Source organism: Telmatherina bonti (genome assembly GCF_933228915.1).
Source record: "Telmatherina bonti genome assembly, chromosome: 15".
NCBI lineage: Eukaryota > Metazoa > Chordata > Actinopteri > Atheriniformes > Telmatherinidae > Telmatherina > Telmatherina bonti.
Genome location: NC_136613.1, coordinates 32083351 through 32104398, shown reverse-complemented (window position 1 = coordinate 32104398; position 21048 = coordinate 32083351). Strand labels below are relative to the sequence as shown.

General features: G+C 39.9%; 1 protein-coding gene across 1 annotated transcript in view; it reads right to left on the bottom strand.

Moving 5' to 3' along the window:
- The window catches only part of igfbp2b (insulin-like growth factor binding protein 2b), a gene marked incomplete at both ends in the record, with an annotated part of 33838 nt that extends 18234 nt beyond the window's left edge, over positions 1-15604 (bottom strand). Inside the window, one exon of the mRNA XM_079254770.1 lies at positions 15250-15604. Coding sequence (XP_079110896.1) covers positions 15250-15604 — 355 coding nt within the window. The remainder of the gene's footprint in view (positions 1-15249) is intronic.
- Positions 15605-21048: the final 5444 nt, after the last annotated feature.

Below are 21048 nucleotides of genomic sequence, written 5' to 3'. Positions count from 1 at the left end.
CTGATGAGAATGCCCACACCAGCTCGGCACCTCTCACCATGAGCAACTCCAGAGTGGAAGAAGGTCCAGCCCCTCTCGAGGGTACTGGTTCCAGAGCCCAAGCCATGCGTCGAGGTGAGTCCAACTATATCTAGTCGGAACCGCTCAACCTCGCGCACCAGCTCAGGCTCCTTCCCCACCAGAGAGGTGACGTTCCACGTCCCTAGAGTCAACTTCTGCAGCCGGGGATCGGACCGCCAGGGTCCCCGCCCCTTGCTGCCACCCAGCTCACATTGCACCCGACCCCTACGGCTCCTCCCGCAGATGGTGAGCCCACGGGAGGCGGGGCCCATGTAACCCTTTCGGGCTGAGCCCGACCGGGCCCCATAGGCGAAGGCCCGGCCACCAGACGCTCGCTCTCGTACCCCGCCTCCAGGCCTGGCTCCAGAGGGGGGGTCCCGGTAACCCGCGTCCGGGCAAGGGAACATTCATGCCCAGGTTGGTCGTCATCATAGGGGTCTATGAGCCGTGCTTGGTCTGGTCCCTCCCCTAGACACCTGTTTGCCATGGGTGACCCTACCAGGGGCATAAAGCCCCCGACAACATAGCTGCTAGGATCTTCGGGACGCACAAACCCCTCCACCACGATAAGGTGACGGCTCAGGGAGAGGAGTAGTTTAACCTGATGCTTTATTTACACATTGCATCCTGGGAACAAGGACCTTTGTAAACCTTGACATATCTGAAGTCCTGCATTCTGCAGTCATCTGTTCAACGCTGAAGTTTGACATAGCTTTAGTTGCCTGATGCCTTCTCTAGATTCACAAATGCACAGCAGCACATGTGCAAAGACTGCAAATGCTCATGGGAAATGCACATTCAGTAGGAATTTAACCTTTTGAGATAGTATTTCTTAAAATTCCAGTCACGTGTTTTACTTTTTCTGTGTTATCTTTACATTTAGACCATGTTTTTGGGATATTCAGCAGTTTGAATGCTAAATGGAGACCCACCATCTGATCTGTGCTGCATCAGCGTGGAAGAAATGCTTAGGATGACTGTAATAACGGACTCTGAATAAACGTCATTCAGCCTCTTGTTATCGTTAAAACAAATTCTTTCATTGGTTTAGCTGTTTATTGTAGTTTCATTCTGTGTAAGTAACAAGGTGTATGTATTGTGGAAGTGCAGAATTTCCTATTTTCATATTAACAGAGGTGTCTAGACACTTGACAGAAAATGTAAGTTTCTGTCAGGACATTATATACAAAGATTTTTTTCTTTTACGCTTTAGTCATTTTTCTCGGAAATCACCTTGACAATTATCTCATCCGTTTAACCTGGAAGTCCGAGACAGTCGGGATCTCAGTGAGGAGACCAGACTTTCCTCCTGAAGTTGATGTTTGGAGGTCTCACCAAGAGTTTTTCTCAATTTATACCCACAGCAGCTAAAACAGGGGTCATCAACTCCAGTCCTTGAGGGCTACCATCCTGCAGGTTTTAGTGTTTCCCTTGTACAACACATTTAATCCAAGTGAAAAGGTTCTCCAAGAACTTGTTGTCATCTTCTGCACCTGCCTGTTAATGAGCCATTGGTTTGGGTCAGGTGTGTTGTACCTGCCTACAGGATGGTAGCCCTTCAGGACCAGAGTTGGTGACCCCTGAGCTAAAATATATGCTGGCATTTCTGCAGGACAGATTTAAGATGGGATGGAACATGGCTTCTTCCTTTTGTGCCATAGTAGGAAGTATTCAGTTACAGACCATAAAGCGTCCTACCAAACATCCCTCCCCCATCGCCCTGATGACGTGGCAGCCTCATTGGAACATGGTAGACTTCTGGACCATGGCATTCAGAATAAAGCTGTTTAATAACGAGTCTTCGTGCATTTCTGAGCCCTCTGCAAATATTTCTCCATGTGAACATTGGTTAAGAGAGGCTTAGATACAGCTTTGTGCACAACTGCAGCATCCTGCATGGAGAGACTCACCAGCAGCTTCAGATACCTGCTGCTCATCAGTCCATTTAAACAGCGGCTCTCTAAATACAACACTCACTGAAATGTTCTCATGTTTTCAGTCCTTTCTCAGGACATTGAACCATATTGGGCTTTTCATTTGCATGAAAAGTCTTCACGTTCTCCAGACTCCACGGCAGATCACTAAATCCGGGAAGGTCCACCTTCCCTTGTTTTCCTTTGAAAACATGGAAACTAATGATCAAACCTGGGATTTTTATCAAAGATCCATACAGACAGCAGAAACTAATATAACACAGAAGAACTCAAATCCAAATGTTTCATTGTTTGAAATCCTGCATGCAGAATAATCTGGAACACTGTAAAAAATGCACTGAAAACTTTCGCTAACTGGCAGGAAACTTTGGGTCCAAAACCGTTCAAAGCTCAGGCGGACACTGAGATATTTAGCAGCTTCTTACGATATGTCTGTAATGTTTAATCTAGTCGACGCCTCACGGCAAACTTTCTCACATTTGCTTTCTAAAAGACACGTTTGTCTGCACTCTTTTGTTTCTTTGATCACAAGCGGCTGTTATGAGCAGACAATTTTCTAATAACAGGCCCTTTAACAGACCCTTTTCTTAATGCTGGAATTAGAAGACAAAGTTGTTCTGTATCCTTAAGGCATCCTGCATGCCTCATACTTCATGTGACTAATGCCATGCTGAACAGTCAGGTATTGCTATGGCTGTAATTACTATGGCGACAGCGAGGACAGACTCTGCGCCGCATCCAGCGGTCTTCAATACTAGCCTCATGGCACGGATTGCACAACTCCAAGAGGTGAGTTTCTTTCATCATTTGGTGAAACAGGAGAAATAAAACATGCACAAAGAAGACAAACAAACAAACATGGAAATCACAACACACACACACACACACATTTATGAGGAATCACGGTTTTGAGTAGAGTCCATGACTTGTAGGGATGCATGTGATGAAGGCTTCTCATGATGACGAAGGTGTTTTTTTTCTTTTGAATACCTAAATTACCTGTGAGAGGCTCCTTGAATGTGTGTAAGTGTGTGTTACTGTGTGAGGCTTTGTGTGTATCTGTAATTAGCACTGAAGCAGAACTCCAAGGTTGTAAATCATGCCCGTGAGGGAAATGTTCCCTCCGTACACATGCAATGGATCGTCCAAATCTTTCTGTGTTTATCACGTGTGTGTGCACGCCCTGCCACATGTAAAACCCAAACAGAACCTGCATGAAAAAGTTAAACAGCTGCATAATGTCATAAATTGAAATAAGTTTGATTCAAGGCTGCATCTCTGTCAGAACGCTTCCAGCAGGCTCCGACTTGCAGCATCTGTATGAGTGACATGATGTGATGCAGTCACTGACTCAGACATATAAAGTTACAAGGTTTCTTAATTATTTTAGGAGCAGCCAGATCATGGCAGCACTGACAGAAACCTGAAGGGAGAAAGGGAATTCCTGAAGCTGAGGTCGTTGTTCCAGAGCAAACACCGCATGCAGAAACACAAAAACAGTGCAACGCGCTCGTCCAGGAGAGACTCTGATCTACAACTCTGTTCTTCTACAAACTCACAAATTTAATGTCAACGCTATTTCTGTGCAAAATATAGCCCATAAAAACTACACAAATGGTATTTTATAAACAGAGTTCTGTCTGGATTTCTAGTGTCGCAGCATTATTTCCTGGTTTTTCTCAGGGTTGGATCCAAGCATCAGTCGCATGACTGTAGGATACTATTTAGTCAGTCAACTATATATTATAGCTATTAATGAAGTAAAATTGAATTTAGTCAAATTAAGGGCATGTAGAATACACAGACAACGGGAGATTAAATAAACACTAATTGACACTGACTATATATATATATATATATATATATATATATATATATATATATATATATATATATATATATATATACATATATATATATATATATATATATATATATATATATATATATATATATATATATATATATATATATATATATACACGTGTGTGTGTGTGTGTGTGTGTGTGTGTATTACAACAAACTTTGTTAGGAAAACACTTTTTGTACAATTAAATGCAATACAAAGGGCTTTACGCATTTTAAAAGCACTACAAAGAATAACCCATCACCCTTCACACGCACTCAAATGTACACACACATACACACACACACCAGTCTCAATCATCATACATACACCTAGTAATATGATGCAGGCACAGAGGAGCCCAGTATAGGAAAACTATCAGCACCAGGAGTCGACCAGACCACAGCAACAAGAGCACCAGCATGGGAACTGGTAAAAAACCAGTGATGATAAAGGCGCCCCTGCAGCCATGGCCAACATGACACTCGGCACACAGGGCTCCCTCTGATTTGTGTACTCTGTGACTGTCACGGGTCACAGTTTCTAAAATTAAAACATTCTGAACTTTTAGTCAACGGGATTCTTATACTGAATCTGGTGCAAAGACACCTCCTTCAGTTTAAGACGGCACACACCGCCACTACAACATCAAGAGGTGAAAGCTCTGCAGGGTCTGAAGTGGGAGCGCCATTATTCTGCAGCATTTTGAACATTTGCCAGATGGAAATGTTTGAAGTGGTTGAGCTTTAAGAGGAAACATTTGCACAGACAATGGTTTCTCTAAGGTCACTTTCAAGGCCATCAAAGCCCATTTGAGTAATTCAGACACATGATAGCTGGGCAAATACACCAATGCTAAGCAACACTGGAGAAACATTACTCATTCTGTGCTATGAGAGAACTGTGAAAGCATTGCTTAAAGGCAAAAACCAAAGCCAATGCTCTCAACAGCTTGAGACAAGTCGTTTCTATGGAGCTGAGGCCGAATCAACAACACAGTGTTTAGATAGCAGCTGTAGCTTATTTTTCCTTCGGGGAAAGCTCTGTTTAGCATGTTTAGTAAACAAGGTTTTACACACAACCATGGAAAACGCTGGTTACATTCATACCTCAGCGAATTTGCCTCTGATACAGCATCAACATAATAGATATTATTCAATATAAATACTAAGATTAACATACTAGGGCTGTGACGATATGTATTTGTACCAATTCAATTTGATTCCGATATTTTGGATACCGATTTAAATTGCAGTTCTCACAATTCTTCAATATTGCTGATTTTTGCAGATTAAACAAAAATATATAAAACTGGTTTTTGCTCGTTATTTTTCATGATTTTAATTCGGAAAAACAACACAGTAGCCAGAACATCATTCTGCTGCTATAATGCCCAAGAAGACAAGTAAAAACAGTCAATAAAAACAATAAAAATTGACAAAAAAGTTTATAATGGATTTTTTTATTTATTTGCAAAATCTTAATTTTTTAACAAAAAAAAATCTATTTTAAAATTGTGAAGCAAAAAAATCATGATTTTTCATTTTATCGATTCAATTTTCCCAACCCTATAATGTAATATAATCAAGTTTAAAAATTAAAAAAAACAAAAAAAAAACACGAAAAATACATGAGTCAGTCATTCAAGCAACCAGATTTATTTAATCATAGTTACTTTAGTTTAAATACAAGCAGGCTACCGCCCCTCTCTCCCTGTCTGGTAACTAACAATTACCATAAATGCATCACTCAAAAGAATTGCAGAAATATGTGTGATCAGATTACTTGAGCTGAAGTGTATATTTATCCCGATATAGTAAATTGTAAACTATTAGTGTTGCGCTGGCTTTGTGCAAGCTGAAACTTCTCGGCGAGAACAGTTTTAAGATTAGCTAAAGAAGGAGGGAAGGCCACAACACCTCGGGGGGGAGTTCTGTCAGAACTGCAGGCACCCACATGCTACTCCCACCCAGAGTGATCACGTCTGGCTTCACCTTTTCACATATTCTGAGAGTAGCACAAAGTACGAAGAATAATTAAAGACTTGAGAGTGTGAGCGGAGGAGAGGAGCAAGTTTGAACAGAGATTCGCCTCCAGGGCAACAAAGGCCGTCTCAGACCATCCACAGCACAAGAAAGCAGAGAAGAACACTGCTGAAGTTCTCTATGCAGCTTTACATGAGTCATGCACAGCTAAAGACCAACAGTAATGGTTGAGAAAAGGGAAGCTGTACATCAGTTCATCATGCAGACCACTGGTCGCATCAGTCTCACACTACCCCCAACACTGAAACTAGGACGAATTGCTTTTATCCTGCAAAGAAATGTGAATCATTGCCATTATTGGACCCCTCACTGGTCAGATCTGGATGAAGGCTGGGCTGGCACATGCAGAGCATAAACAGCTGTGAAAGCCAGTCCCTGACTCAGATTATCAACACTGTGATCTCTGATTTGCATTTACGCAATAACTGAGGTTTAAAAGGAATTTCCAATAACAGTATCATTGCAATGAAGAGGAAAAAAAGTATGATCCAGACCAATAACACCATCAGTTATATGCATCTTTGGCTAATTCAGATCCATTGCCCTCAAAATTTGAATACAAGCAAGGTAGAGACTGACAATGAATGTTCTGCCTGCACCAATAGTGCATTTTTATATCAACATTGCTAAAGAACAAGCTTGTAGCAACCTGAGCAAAAACCTCTGATGACATCTGATATGTGAACGTAGCCAGTGTCTTCAGTATGCTGCAACTGCAGCCTTGTTGCTGGATAGCATTTACATTTCACATCAACTGCAGTGAAGAAGTGGGATCATGCCATCATAACGTCAAATAGGACTGGTGTTTATGTCCTCTACTGAGACATTACATCTTATGTCCAACTTCAGACCTTGATGTTCCTCAGCTGGTGATGCGTCCCTGGCAGAGGACTGCTTCCACACACAGGTCCAGGTTTCTCGCGCCACATCTATCCACCCAGAGTAGTAATGCTCTTATGGTGGAAAAACACCGGGTTGGCTGGAGTCTTACAAAAAGACCAGTTCCTGATCCAGACTACTCCTTCTCCGCCTGAAATCCCCCATCATCATCTCACACCCACAAAAAAGCACCTTTATCAGCTTAAATGATTACCGCCCAGTGAAAACCTGGTCTGGATAATCTCCTACTTTCAACCTGGCCTTGACCCGCATCAGTTCACCTCCAGGGCCAACAGGCTCTCTCGTCCTTCTCCACCTGGTGCAGCAGAGAAGCTATGTGCCTCTTTTGGTAGATTTCAGCTCGGCTTTGGGAACGTCTGACTCCGTCTGACTCTGGATCAAGAGCTTTCTGATGGATCACACCCAGAAGGTGAGAGTAGACCACCATCTTTCTTCTGCCATCGGCCTCAGCACTGGCTCTGGCTGGCAGCACTGAAGTTTGCTGGTGTCCGTTCCATACCACGCCATCTTTACCAGAAATGAATTGGTTACGGCCCCCATGTCATTTCCGTTACACTTTTGCTATATGTTTGTATATAAAACTTCTGAAAAACTACCACATGAAGGTGTAAATACTTTTTAATGATATTTAAGACTTTTTCTAAATGTAGGTGTTTCCATTAGTGTTGTTTTATTGCAACATTTAGTTCTGGGTTTAATGTCTTCTTTTTTACAACGTATGTCTTTGTTTTGTCTGTTTGCATGAATGCAGGCCACAGTTTCTCCAACTGGCCTTTTGTCAGCTGTTGCCATGGTGAATCCAGGTGTCGGGGCTCCATTGAAGATGGTTTGTCTTTTGTTCCCAACCCTTGGTGAAGACGCCCAGTTGATTAAGCCAACCGAAAGCAGTTGTTCTGGAACAGGAAACTCAGAGTTGCTCAGCTTAATGTAAGCTAACCTGGACTTTCTTTTGAACCCAGTTTCTGGAACAGGCACGTGTCCTTCTACTGTTGCTCGTTTGAGAACATTTTATCCTACAACATCTGCATATGGTTTCCAAGACAGGAGGGCACTCCAAAGGGTTGTCAGAACTGGTGCTCCTTCATGGGAGGATCTCCACAGCTCACATTGCCTCAGGCACTCTTTGTTTGAGCTGTTACCTTCAGGCAAACACTGCAGGACTCTGACGGCCAGAAGGGATGGACTGAACAACAGTTTCTATGCAAGAGACACAACAACACCTTACGCCTCTGCCAAGGAGGTCATGATTTTACTGGCGTTTATCTGTTTGTTTGTGTGTTCGTGTTCAAAGTAACTCAAAAAGTAAAAGACGGATTTTCATGAAATTTTCAGGAGTTGTTGAAAATGTGAAAAGGAAGAACTGATTTCATTTTGGCGGTGATCCGGATCACCGTCTGGATCCAGGTATTTTTTTAAGGCCTTGCCGGAAGTTTACGCTCTCCGAGTGCTTTTTTAGTGGTATGTGTGACATTTTTCTGTGTTTTTATTGTTTATTTAGCCTCTTAACTTTATAAAGACTATTTAGGTGATGGTGCTGTTGTATTTTATTTTTTATCTCACTACCAACAAAACTCTGCTCTATTGGCATTAGTTTTATATGTTGTGTGTCGCCGTCCTCATACTTCATTGTGTCTATTACATTGGTGTAGTTGACAAGTCAGTTCATCCACTAGTGGGCGGAGCTGAGGTCAGAGTTCACGTCCACATTTTTACACCTGTTGGTAGCAGTAATAACCATCTTCTGCTTCTTCTTCGGGTGCTTTTTATTTGGGGGTTTCTGCGTTGTCTTCCTACTGTTCCTCTTCTTGGGTTTGTTCTCTGGTTGTGTGTCAGCTGTCCACCTCAGAACTCCCCCATCATTTCCAGTGGCATTGCTCTGTTTTCTGTGTCGTAACAAACAGGTAAGCTCCTTGAAAAAGGACCAAAATATGTTCATAACCGACACAGGAGATGGACGAAACTGTCTCTCCGTCTGCCTATCCATTTTCTATTAAATTAGATTAAATTAAATTAAATTAAATTAAATTAAATTAAATTAAATTAAATTAAATTAAATTAAATTCTACTCTATTCTATTCTACAGACATTTAGGTTTTCTCAAAAGCAACTTACATCTGAGAGTAAGTCACATTCTGCATCGTGAATTCCTTACCAGTGTAATAATGAGGCACTTTGACATAAAAAGGGCAACCAATGTGCTGCTCAGTGTATCAAATCAAAATAGATATACAAGCCAAAAGGTAAAAGACAGTTGGTGGAAGTCCAGGAAGTGAGAATTTGTTTCTAAACGAGATCCTACACACAAAGAGAATAAATTCCGACTCTGACCCTGAACAAGTTAAACAATATTTACATAGCAGGCTCTGTGACTCCTGGACCTAGCAAACATTTCATACTAACTATAACTAGCATAATCACTGCTGCTAAAATGTGTTTGCTGCCATGCTATGATAATGAATTAACTTCCAAAAGCAACAATGTGACAGCCAGTTTAGCCACAGTGGAACCTTTCTAACCCAGAAGGGTTGGTGTAGCCATCCCATAGCCTCACTAACATAGGCTCAGACGACTGCAGGACATCCCATGATGCCTTCCAGTTTTGTCTCCATTCTTTGTTTTTCATGCATTTATGACAATATTTGTGTCATTCATTCATTATCTGAACCGCTTGGTCCGAGGAAGAGTCGCGGGGAAGCTGGAGCCTATCCCAGCAGTCTTTGGGTGAAAGGCAGGGTACATCCTGGACAGGTCGCCAGTCCATCGCAGGGCCATCTGTGTCATTAACTTGCATTTATCTTCTCTTTGATCGGGTCTCTCTGGGTAACAGTTGCAGTGTTTGTTTGTTGCTCTTCCGTGTCCTTTCCAACTGGTCTAGACGGACAGCTGTCCTCCCTGCTCCAGGTTCTGCCGGAGGTTTTTCCTTTACACTTCCACCCTGTGCAGCTCAGGATGGGGAATTAAACTAAAGTCTAGATTCAATACAATCAGATGGTTTCCATTGATAAACTTTCATTTTTCATGAATTTGCTTGTATGAACAAAGTTGTTTTGAATTAGAAGAATATTAATTAGTTTTAATGTGATCAGGAGGAATTAGCTTAGCTTGATGAGGCCTTGAGATGAATTTTCTGCTAATTGAAGCTGAATTGAAATAACAATTGTAAAAAATATAGGATAGCTTATCATGTGAAAAAGTTCTGGTTTTGGGAAAAATTACACATTCCCTGAAGAAAATAATCTTAAGTTAACCCTCTGATGCATGAATCATTTAAAAAACAGCACTTTTTTTTCACATGCAATATTTTAGTTCTACAGAAATGTACAAAAACAGCTTTCTTTGTTCCCAATATTTTTTTTTAAACTTTTTATTTTGTTTATTTATGTATTATGTAGAAATATTTATAAAATAATATATTATCATATTTATATGATAGAAATATTCTTTAAAAATGGACAAGTAGTCTTGCTTGTCACAGAGGTAAACGTGTACGTGTATATATGAAATTTGATACTGTCTGTGTTTATTCTTCAGTGAGTGTGAGTGTGCTGGATGACTCCTGATGTCCACTGAAGTGGAGAAATAGCAAATATACCATCCTCACTTATGAATATGTGAGAAAACAGCCTTTAAATAGGCATCCACTGCAGCGGACACGATGCATCAAAGGGTTAAAGTTTGGTGTTAGTCTTTATCCCCCTCTTGTAAAATACTGCAAACTCGCTGAATTAAAGCATTTGGTTTCATCAGTACAAGTTACTGTGTTGTAAAGTCAAAACTGAGGAAGAATGCAGGGATGTCATCCAGAGGAAACTCTTAGCTGTGTTACTTTAAAAGGCTTGTGTCTCTGACGTTAAGTAGAGACTACAGTCAGTCCAGTATACATCATGGGGACCAGTCAGCCCATTAGCCTGAAAAACTTGTTGCCATTTCACCGTCTTGAAAATAAGATTGTAGATTTCACAACAAAAATATTTAGGCGATTCCAAAACCATGTGGCAATTAACACCAAATGTAAAATGTATGAAACTTTTATACTGCTGTACATCCACAAAAACGATCCTTTTCCACCGCCTGGACCAGTGTTTTTACATAAGGTTCTGGTTTTAGAACTGGTTCAGAAGCTCGTCTGCATCTACAGCAGCATCCGGGGATAGATAACACGTCGTCCTAAAGACTGTTGGACCACATATTGCAATTAGCAAGATTTTCTGACATGCTTAAACCAGAAGATGTTTTTGTCTGGATTGAGCACATCAGCCCGACACACCACGGTGAAAAACGAGCTCAAAGCTGACTTGAAAGATAAATTTGACTAAACTTAACATTTTCTGTCCGTGAGCTATATCTGCGAGTTTCACCACCACCGTGCAGGAACTAATCAGGTGTTCATACACAGAAAATGAGCTGTGCTCATTCTGCAACACCTTCTGTCTGGTTCCATCGATGACAACTGGAGCTAAAGTTAGGAGCTATTCCATTTCCATTTGTCTGACTCTTCATTGTGAGTATCTCAAGATTAGCTCTTCATGTGTTACAAACTGAAATAGGTTTTAATTACTCCGGATAGGGGAGGAGGGGGGGACATTTCTCCTGGGTGAAGTTTTTTCCTGAAACCGAGTGGATTTAGCATTACTTTCTCCGGATTGGTCAGCCAGTCATTGAGTGATTCTTTAGACCTCCAAAGCAACATTTTCCCTCGCAAACGCCAAACTGCTGGCAGCAGTTTCGGTGTAGAATTTCAGCTTTCCAGCCCCGTCAGATGAATGCAGCACGGCGCTGGATAACAGAATAAAAATCCTGCTTCCATAAATACGTCCACGCCTAAATGTTGGTTGCTAATACAAATATTATGATATAATGATGTTTCTACGTCACTGACAGACGTTCCATACCTGTCACGGACTTCAGCTTCTCAGGACAGATGGTGCGTTCATTTTCTTTGTCCAGAAGTCAAAAGTAAGAGATGTTTGGATTCATTTCGACACTGAAGCTCACACCCATCAGACCTCTCAGGATCATGACTGGGAGGTGCAGGTACGGGACATTTAAAGTGATGTGCCATTTCTAATATATTCCACTCTGAAGAACTGGAAGAATCCAAAACAATAATACCGATGTTCACGTAACCCGTGAAGCAAGGAAATTTAGATCGCTAAACACCACTTTTTGATAGTTTTGGACATTTCAAGAGACCAGTAACCACAACAAACACTTGGCTGCAGTTAGGCCCCAAGTCATTTGGGGGCCAGAAGCAAGCACAGCAGGAGCAACGTCTGCAAAATGACTGTTGGTGGTTGCGAAGTAGAATGAAGGCAACATTTCATAGCTAGCTGTTAACTCGTGCATTAAATATCAAACAACACTGTGAACCGAGAGCAAACCGCAGTCTCATTTTCCCCTCATGTGGTTTAAACACCTGTGATGGTAAGTCATGCAGACAACACAGCAACCATACCATCAGCCAGAGTTACAGGGACTGGAATGGGCTTTGTTTGTACAAAACTGTTGCATCCACTTTCCACTACTGAACCTGCTTTCAGGTCTCTCTAGCCATCCAAATCTGTCCTAAATGGTCTTTTTTTTAAGGGAAAAAAGACATTTCTAATTCAAGAAGTTAGAAGAAATGTGGGTTACAGACATGTTATGGGTTCAACGGTGGGATATTGTTTGTTTGAGATCACAGATGTGGGTTTGCCACTGCCGGCCAAAAGCATTGCATATGTCAACATTCATTTTAAGGAATCAATAGTGACCCTTTGTCCTTTCTAACTGTATTTTGGGAGAGCAGTGCTTGGCATTTCTTAGTCTCTGTGGACTTTCTGGTTATTTGTTTTGGGTAGTTACTGTTACCAAACACTTTTGATGTAGATGGTGGTTTTTTAGGGTACAAGACAAAAAATCCTGCATTGGAAGTAAAGCATGTATGTGGATTAATATTGTAAAACTTGTGGACAGAAGCTAAAGTACTTGCTGGCTGTTGCTGGATGAAGGCCAAAAGCCAAAGGACAACTTCACATCTGCATCATTTGTAAACAGATACTGGGTAATGTGTAAATGCTTCACAGATTAATACTTAACAAATGTATAGTGTCATGGTGGACTACATTAATTAGGACTTTGACACAATAAGGACATTGTTTTTCTTCTTCTAAGAACTTGAGACGAGCCATTGGCAAGAAAACAGCAGGTTACATTTTGGAGTGGATTAGGATCCTTTTCTGGCCCGGCAACAGGATGCTCTCTCAGTGCTTTTGAATTTTTTCACAGAACCTGTTTGTCTTTACCCACAGCTGTTCTGAAATTCCCAGCATCCCTTCACTGTGAACCATGGAAGCAGATTTTTCTTTCCAGCGAGTCTCTGAGTATCCTTTTGAATTCTTGCTTACACCTGCTACATGCTTCCCTTCACTACATTTTAAAAGAGAGTACATCTGAAAACATGCTACCCTTTATATTAAAGTCCATCCCCAGTAGTTTTTAATCCCCTTAAAACTCATCCATGTTCCTCAAAATTGTACTTTTGGAAGTTGTTGCATTTAAATAACTAGTAATCGCAGAGAGTATGACTATATACTTTTCCTTATTCATTGCATGAGAATGGATAAAATGTCTTCCTCTCATGGCTTGAGCTAATGTATCCACTATATGTCTGAGATATTCTGACCTCACCTGTTGGTGGTACCATGTGGATAAAAAAAACTGGGCTAATTTTGCTTATGAAACCTCTTGTATCATGTAAAAAAAAAACAAGAAAATCCTGTTGATAATGTTAAAACAAAGGTCGCTGTATTTCCTTTCAGATCCGGATCCAGTTCAACAGGTGAGCTGGTTTGTGGACATCCCGTGCACAAATAAGTTACCTGAGATTTGTACTGTACTTAATAACATGTCAAGCTGCTTTCGTAGCAAACCAACATGTGTCAGGTGGTTGGTTACATAAAACAAGTCTAATTACTTATTTATTTATTTATTTTTAATAAAACTCCCGTTTACAGTAGGAGTCATCTAAGGTCTTTTAAAGACAAAGGAAACAAGTTCAATCTAACATGTAGTTAAATAAATCCAATTATATTCCAGTTCTATCCAAGACATTTTGACTTTATTTATAAAATGCTATTCCACAGGAGCAGCCCAGTGGAGTGTTAGCTGGCTCCCCAATGTGGCTGTTTACTGTATTGTAAAGAAAGAAGCCCAGATCTGTGATCCAACAGACTTCATGACATTGATTTGATCCATCCATGGCTGTGCATCAAGCAGTCAGTCAACTACATCAGACAGTTGGAAAAAAAGCCAAAACCATTTTAAAAATAAAAAACAGATAACAAGCACAGAAACCTTTGCCGTTTGTCTCAGTGTTTTCCTCTACTGGCGGCTTATTCAGCAGAATTCTTGCATCCCACCTGTTCTGACATCTCTCTCCTGTCAGTTAAAGACAATCCTTTCTTTACTATTGTCTTCCTTTCATCAAACTCTCTCTTTTTCTTCTGTTTCTTTGATAATAACTTCTGGCATTTCATTGCTAAATCACAGGACGTTCACGTTCAAGACAGCTGGTATGTAGAAGAAACGGCTGTGAGTACAAATGGGGAAAAAAAATCGTACTTGTTTTTTAATGAAAAAAAGTACAAAAATAATTTATGAGAACTAAGTAAAGTTCTTGCAACACACATATCATTCATCATAATGAAATAAGGCTAAAATTGAAGCTCGGATTGATATGAAATGAAGCGCCATGTGGGAACTGAGAATAAAGAGCTGAAGCTTTCAAAAGAGCAGACTTCCCATCACTAATACTTCAAATCAATGAAATATTTCAGAATAACCTCATTTAGGTGTTCATATGGTACTAATAAAAACTGACATAAACTACCAGAAGCCATCCAGTTTGAAGGATGGATCGAGTAATTCTTCCTTGTGGAAAGAATTGAGGATGATCCACGTCACTTGTAGCTTTAACGCTTTAAGGTCCTGCTCTACCATGCTGTAAATGGAAATCTGGAGTGATTTTGATGTATTTCTTTAGAATAATTGTGGAAATAAACCTGCTTGAGCATCTCTACCAGCTGATTTGGGCATAAAACCCCAAAATGTTGGTTATAACACTACTGTTTCAACCATTTTACTGTTGTTACATTATTATTAACTTTTCTATTCAACATCACAACGATTTGCTAAAAAAAACATTTATTTTGTTTATTCTTGTACAAAGCAAACATAAAAACACAGAAACATTTTTCTCTGGTCTTTTTGCTAGTGTGAAAGATTAAGGGTTAATGTGAATCACAAGTCTGTTTCCTTATAACATAAATACTTTGATAATCATCTGATAACCCCCCCCCCCACCACCACCACCACCACCACCACCTCTTCAATCATTTAAAAGAAATAAAACTGAAACCAGATCTGAGAGAAGGATCTAGAAACCTGTTTAATGTAGTTACAGTTTTCTGAGTGGCAGACGTACCATTTGTTGGCTGCTGGTTCACACCTGTTGTGAAATCGAGGTCCACTTTTTGTCCACATCGACCAAAACCCTGAATGAGCTGCTGCAAAGGAAATTCTGCATCCACGCTGGGGTAGCACCTCAGGCCACTGGAGCACTTTGGCGTGTAGACCCCACAGAGCTCCCCCTCCACCCGGGCACAGACCGGACAGCAGCCGCAGCCCGGCTCCCTCACTATCTCTCTACATGCTGATGTGTCTTCAGGACAAGCTGCCAGATGCTCTGCTGTGCAGCTCGGACAACGGAAAGCTAAATCCCCCAGTGAAAGTCCAGGAAGGGCAATGCATGCAAAGAGGAATCCAAAAGATATGATCATTTTGCTGTTACTAGGGTAAAATTAGTGACAACTGGAGGTAAAATGACCCTTGGATGATTACAGCATTGGACTTCAGGATTTTCTGCGAGTCAGCTGTTTGGGTAAGCGTTGTGGTGCAACTGACAGGGTCCTATCTGCTCTCATATTACTGACTGACACAGATGAAGGAAAAAAGCATGAAAACACACAAATAATTAATCTAATGTTAAAGTATATATGAAAATATAACTGAAGACATTCACTGCAATGGATCCCCCCTCAAAAAAACCTTCAGTGTTACAGTTTTCTCACTTGCACATAATTAGATGATAATTAGATTCCTATGTGCTTATTAACTGCAAAACAAGGTCAACTGAACAGTATTTTTTTTAAATCATATTAAACTGAAAAGATGCAGTGTTGCATTTCCACAATGTTGATGGAAAAACTCCAAGAGGAAACTTGCTCTTCCAGAGGAAATGTTGAAGTCATTGGTGATTTTCTGTGACGTGAATCACTTCATTTGTTGTATTGCAGTGAGCGCTCCGGTTAATGGTACCTCTGGGGATCCAAAGCGGCCTTCTCGTTACATGTAGCTCAACCATTTTCCCTCCTGGTAGTTGGCATAATGCTCATTGTTTCCAAATGAATCAGCGACGCACTAATGAGTGGATAATGTGTTTCCCATCGGGCCCCCAATATGTGATTGTTGACTTATCCCCTGTGGAGACAGGACAGTTGGGCTGACCTAATTGTGGTGTTTTCTGTCTGTTTGTCTGCTTTACTTTGGTGTTTTTTGACTTTTATTCCACATTTGAAGAAGAAACAGTGAAGTCTGATGATCCAAGACATTGACCAGCTGAAACATTGTAAAGCAAACCTGAAACCTTAAGAATTTTAACATTAAAAATGAAGAAAAACATGTGAATGAAGCTTCAATTTCTCCCATTAAAACTACTGACTGTGTAATCAGACAAGTATTTTCTGCTAATGTAGAGAAAATGACCTTATACCCTTTGAGCTTATGAAATTTCATTTGAACATCAGCTTTAATGTTTCAGGTTTTTGACAGTGTTAACCCTTTGTGAGCCCTGTGCTTATTTTATTAAGTCTATGCTCAAAAATTACCCCAAGAAGGTACAGAGATCCATCAAGTAAATTATTTTTTACATTACTTATTAGATTTTACTGAGCAAGTGTTGGAGTGATGTGTTACTGTGTAAAGAGTCAGTTTATAGAACAATCTGAATAAAGACACTAATGAAAAAAACAAAAAAAACAAATAATATTTTAAAAAATGATTAAAGATCCAATGATAGAAAGACAAAATGAAATAAGTTCATTTGCTTTGCTCTGTGGTACGTGCATGGATGGAAACCATGACGTATCGGTTGGAAATAAGTCCCCTGTTGGTCAGCAGCTGGTTTTCATTGATATTTCATCCATTTGGTTGATTAACCCTTTAAAATCTGACCCAAGACAAAACAGGGAGGAAATCAGGGAGGTCTTCATTAGGACCTGTTAACAAAATGTTTTCATAAAGGTAATATATTCATATTTTTTAAATTTATCATTTAATACTGTAATATGCCAAAATACATGCAGTGCCATCCACCAGAGGGCAGAAGAAATAATGTTAAACGAGATTTTCAGCCATTTTTTTTACCATTAAATGATGCAAAAGGTCTGTATGCATTCAATATGATAGGGCAGATTACATAAGACTTTGCTTTATTCGTTTTATTTATTCTGCTCCATGTCATTCAAGTGATGGAGATTTATGCTTGTCTTGATTGTTTTGCTTGTTAAAGAATGAAATGATTTTTTTAAGTCAGATTATAATACACCCATGAAGCAACCAAAAGAGCCATACTTTTGGAATCATAGTAAAGGGAAACCCTCTGTAATTCTTTAAGATATGTAACTGTCAGTGTGTCAAAGATAAACAAAGATGACACAGTAGGTATGAAGCCACAGTTGTATAAAAGGATGCAGCTTTGGTTCTACACATCTATCAGATCATAGAAGAATATGTGCACATTATTTCTGTGAAGATTACCTCTGGTGAAATGAAACGGAACGTAATTCCAGATATTTTCAGACAGACAGTTCAGGAAATGTCTCTAAAATGGCCCGTTTGGCACCATCTGTTCCCATTGCTCACCAAATAGTAATCTGGGTTTTAAAATGTTACGTAATTTTTCCAGAACAGATTTAGCTTTGTATCCATTTTTTTCTTTCTTTTGGGGAGAAATTGGATTGAATATTGCTCATGTATATATCTAGTATGAAAGTGGCACTACCTGCAAATACCTCTTTTTGATGCTGCTTCCCAAAGCTTGTTTGTGGATCATGATCTGGTTTTTGTTTTCTCAATATAACCATCCATACATCCATTATCAATGCCGCTTAGACCAGTTCAGAATGGCGGGGAACCTGGAGCAGGAAATATGCAGGATACACCATGGACTGGTCGCCAGTCTATTGCAGTTGGTATGACCAGTTACTGTAAATGGTTCAAAGAAATAGGCTGAGAAACCAACACTATCAAACTTCGGACGCAACGTGACGTTTCAACTTATGGTATAATAAGGAACTGGTTGTTTGAGCACACAACGCTCAAACAAAGAAATGCAAGAAGATTAAAATAGAGACAAAACAAGAGTCATGGTAAGATCATCTTCTGCTGGCTGGAGAGAGCTAACAGGTCAGGTAGGATGCAGGATGGATCCTGAGTTAGCTTTCGATAGGGGACGCATGACAGGAAAATGATATAAGTTCTGTATTGTGTCTTTAAGATCCTGAGATAATGTAGATAATAATGTAATGTAAATAATGTAGATAATGAAACTTTAAAATGAGAGATTAGCTTCTAATTTCTTGGGTAACTTTCTTTATTTAAGACATGCATGTGTGAACCCGTTTGCTTCCTGGCAGGTGCTTTCTCACACGCTAACAAAGACAGATTTGTTTTATCATAATCTGCTAAAAAATAATTTAACTTCAAAAAATTCAAGAAAATTCAAAAGAAAACTTCTTTAAAAAATAATGAAAAAAGAAAACTTGTTGATTAAAACATGTTGATCAAGCTTGTTTGGGGCCTGTTTTGTATTCGCACTTAATGAGCAAATTATGGTCTTTTGCAAAAAAAAAAAAAAACTGAACATCAAGTTTTATTCTACTCATCATATGTTTCCAGAAACAAATACACTCACAGGCTATTTTAACATGTACACCTGTTCAGTTGCTTGTTAAAACAAATATCTAATCAGCCAATCACATGGCAGAAACTTAAATTGTTAAGTCATGTAGACATCCTGCTCAGCATCAGAATGAGGAAGAAAGCAGTTTTAAGGGACTTTGAACATGTCATGTTGTTGGTTTGAGTATTTACTGGGATTTTCACACACAAACATCTCCAGGGTTTACAGAGAAGGTCTGGAGAAGAGAAAATAAACAGCAAGCAGCAGCTGTCTGGACCAGAATGTCTGGTTGATGTCGGAGGTCAGAGGAGAATGGACAGACTGGTTGGAGATAATCAAAAGACAACAGGAAGACCAGTAAGCACTGGTTCCATCCAAGATCTGCAGAACATCATCTCTGAACACACAACACGTCCAGCCTGGAAGCAGATGGTCTCCAGCAGCAGAAGACCACACCGGGTTCCCTCCTGTCAGTAAGAACAGGAAACTGAGGCTACAATTCACACAGACTCACCAGAACTGGACAATAGAAGATGGAGAAACGTTGCTGGCCTGATGAGTCTCCAGTTCAGCTCCACATTCACATGGTAGGATCAGAATCTGCTGGAAACATCATGACAACATGGATCCATCCTGTCAGGATCAATGGTTCAGGCTGATGCTGGTGGAATGGTGAGGGGGAGATTTTCTTTGCCCACGTTGGGTCCCTTAGTGCCAACATGACATGGTTTAACCACCACAGCCTACCTGAGTGGATGTATGACATCAAGAAGGAAGTCAGTTCTTGGGCAAAATGGGTCCAACCTTGTACTAAGAGATGCAGCTGATAAAATGGCTACTGAGCTTATTTGTAGCTGAGAAGTAGCAACGTGTCAGAAATCAAATAGTTATTTCCAAACTGCTTGGATTTTATGGACAGAATGTACATTTCTAAGAGTACACAAGACCCTTCAATATTTCAAAGCATTATTAGACCACAGAGCTATACTTCATAGAGTAAGAAAAAAAAAAAAGCTTAATATCAGAAACAGGGTTAAATGACGAGCACAAGTTGGTGATAACTATCAACAGATGGCAGTAGAGAAGTGGTATCATAGAAAAGAGGTGTCTGAAATCAGCTTGTAGGAAAGACAAACAGCTCCAACTACTGTGGACAATCCAAGATGTGCCAGCATTTCCCACTGGATGATGGCAAAAAGTTCAACATATCGATGTATCACCACTACAGGACAAGTGGGTGTGTTTGGAGAAAAAATGTAAGAATGAAACTTAGTAGTGTGTTGTATAGAGCCAAAAAATTATCCATGCCATTGGAAATATTTAAGCACTAAAGTGTGTTGAGTAGTGATGCAAGTCGTATAAAGCTTGTATGAAGGCAAACAGGCATTGCTGGCTGTCAGTGACCTTTCCTTCAGACTTCAGCCATGTTGAACACACATAGATAACAGATTGGTTCAACAAATAAAAACAGTCTTTTTCTGACCTTAGAATAACTAACCAAATCCCAGATATTTTCACTAAATCTAAAACATCTGGCTTTGAACTGTCTGACAGCTGTTTCAGTGGCAGAAGACACACAACCGACTGTTAACAGGTTAAAGAAGAAAAGTCACTAATTTCTTTCTTCCATTTTATAATTATTTTGGAGCTGTCAGAAAAGTTGTCTTTTTTTTACATTTTACCTTTTAATAGCCTAATATAAAGCTGAAGGTGTCCTTTTAAAGCCGTGCTCACTAGTGATGAATGTGAAGGGCTTTTAGGGGGATATAAAAGTGGCTGTATATGGACATGCTGTGCATGAATGTGGAAACAGTCTGATTGGAAAATATGACATGAGGAGCTGACCTTAGCAAACCACTGAGTCTACATTAGAGACAGAGGTAAATCAGACCCCCTGCAGAAGCTACACAGCTCATTGAATCCTTTGATGTCACAGAGAAAAAAATATTTTTTATTTGCAGATGCAGCCCACCATTTCCATGACAGTAAGAATTGAACAAGATTCACGAGACTCATGCATTCAGCTGAGACTTATATACCAAAGCCAAAGTAATGGGTCCACGGAGAATTGTCCTCTGTCTGCTTCTATTTCCTTCCAGTCTTCAAAGGAATAAAAGTCAGGTAAGACAAACTCATTTAACATTTATTAAAAAACCTCCAAAATAACTGCTGACTGTAAATAATCTGCACTTACACCATCCTTTTAAACAAGAACATGTGTTTATTTAGCTGTAAAGTTAATGATACGACTATAAAATCCTG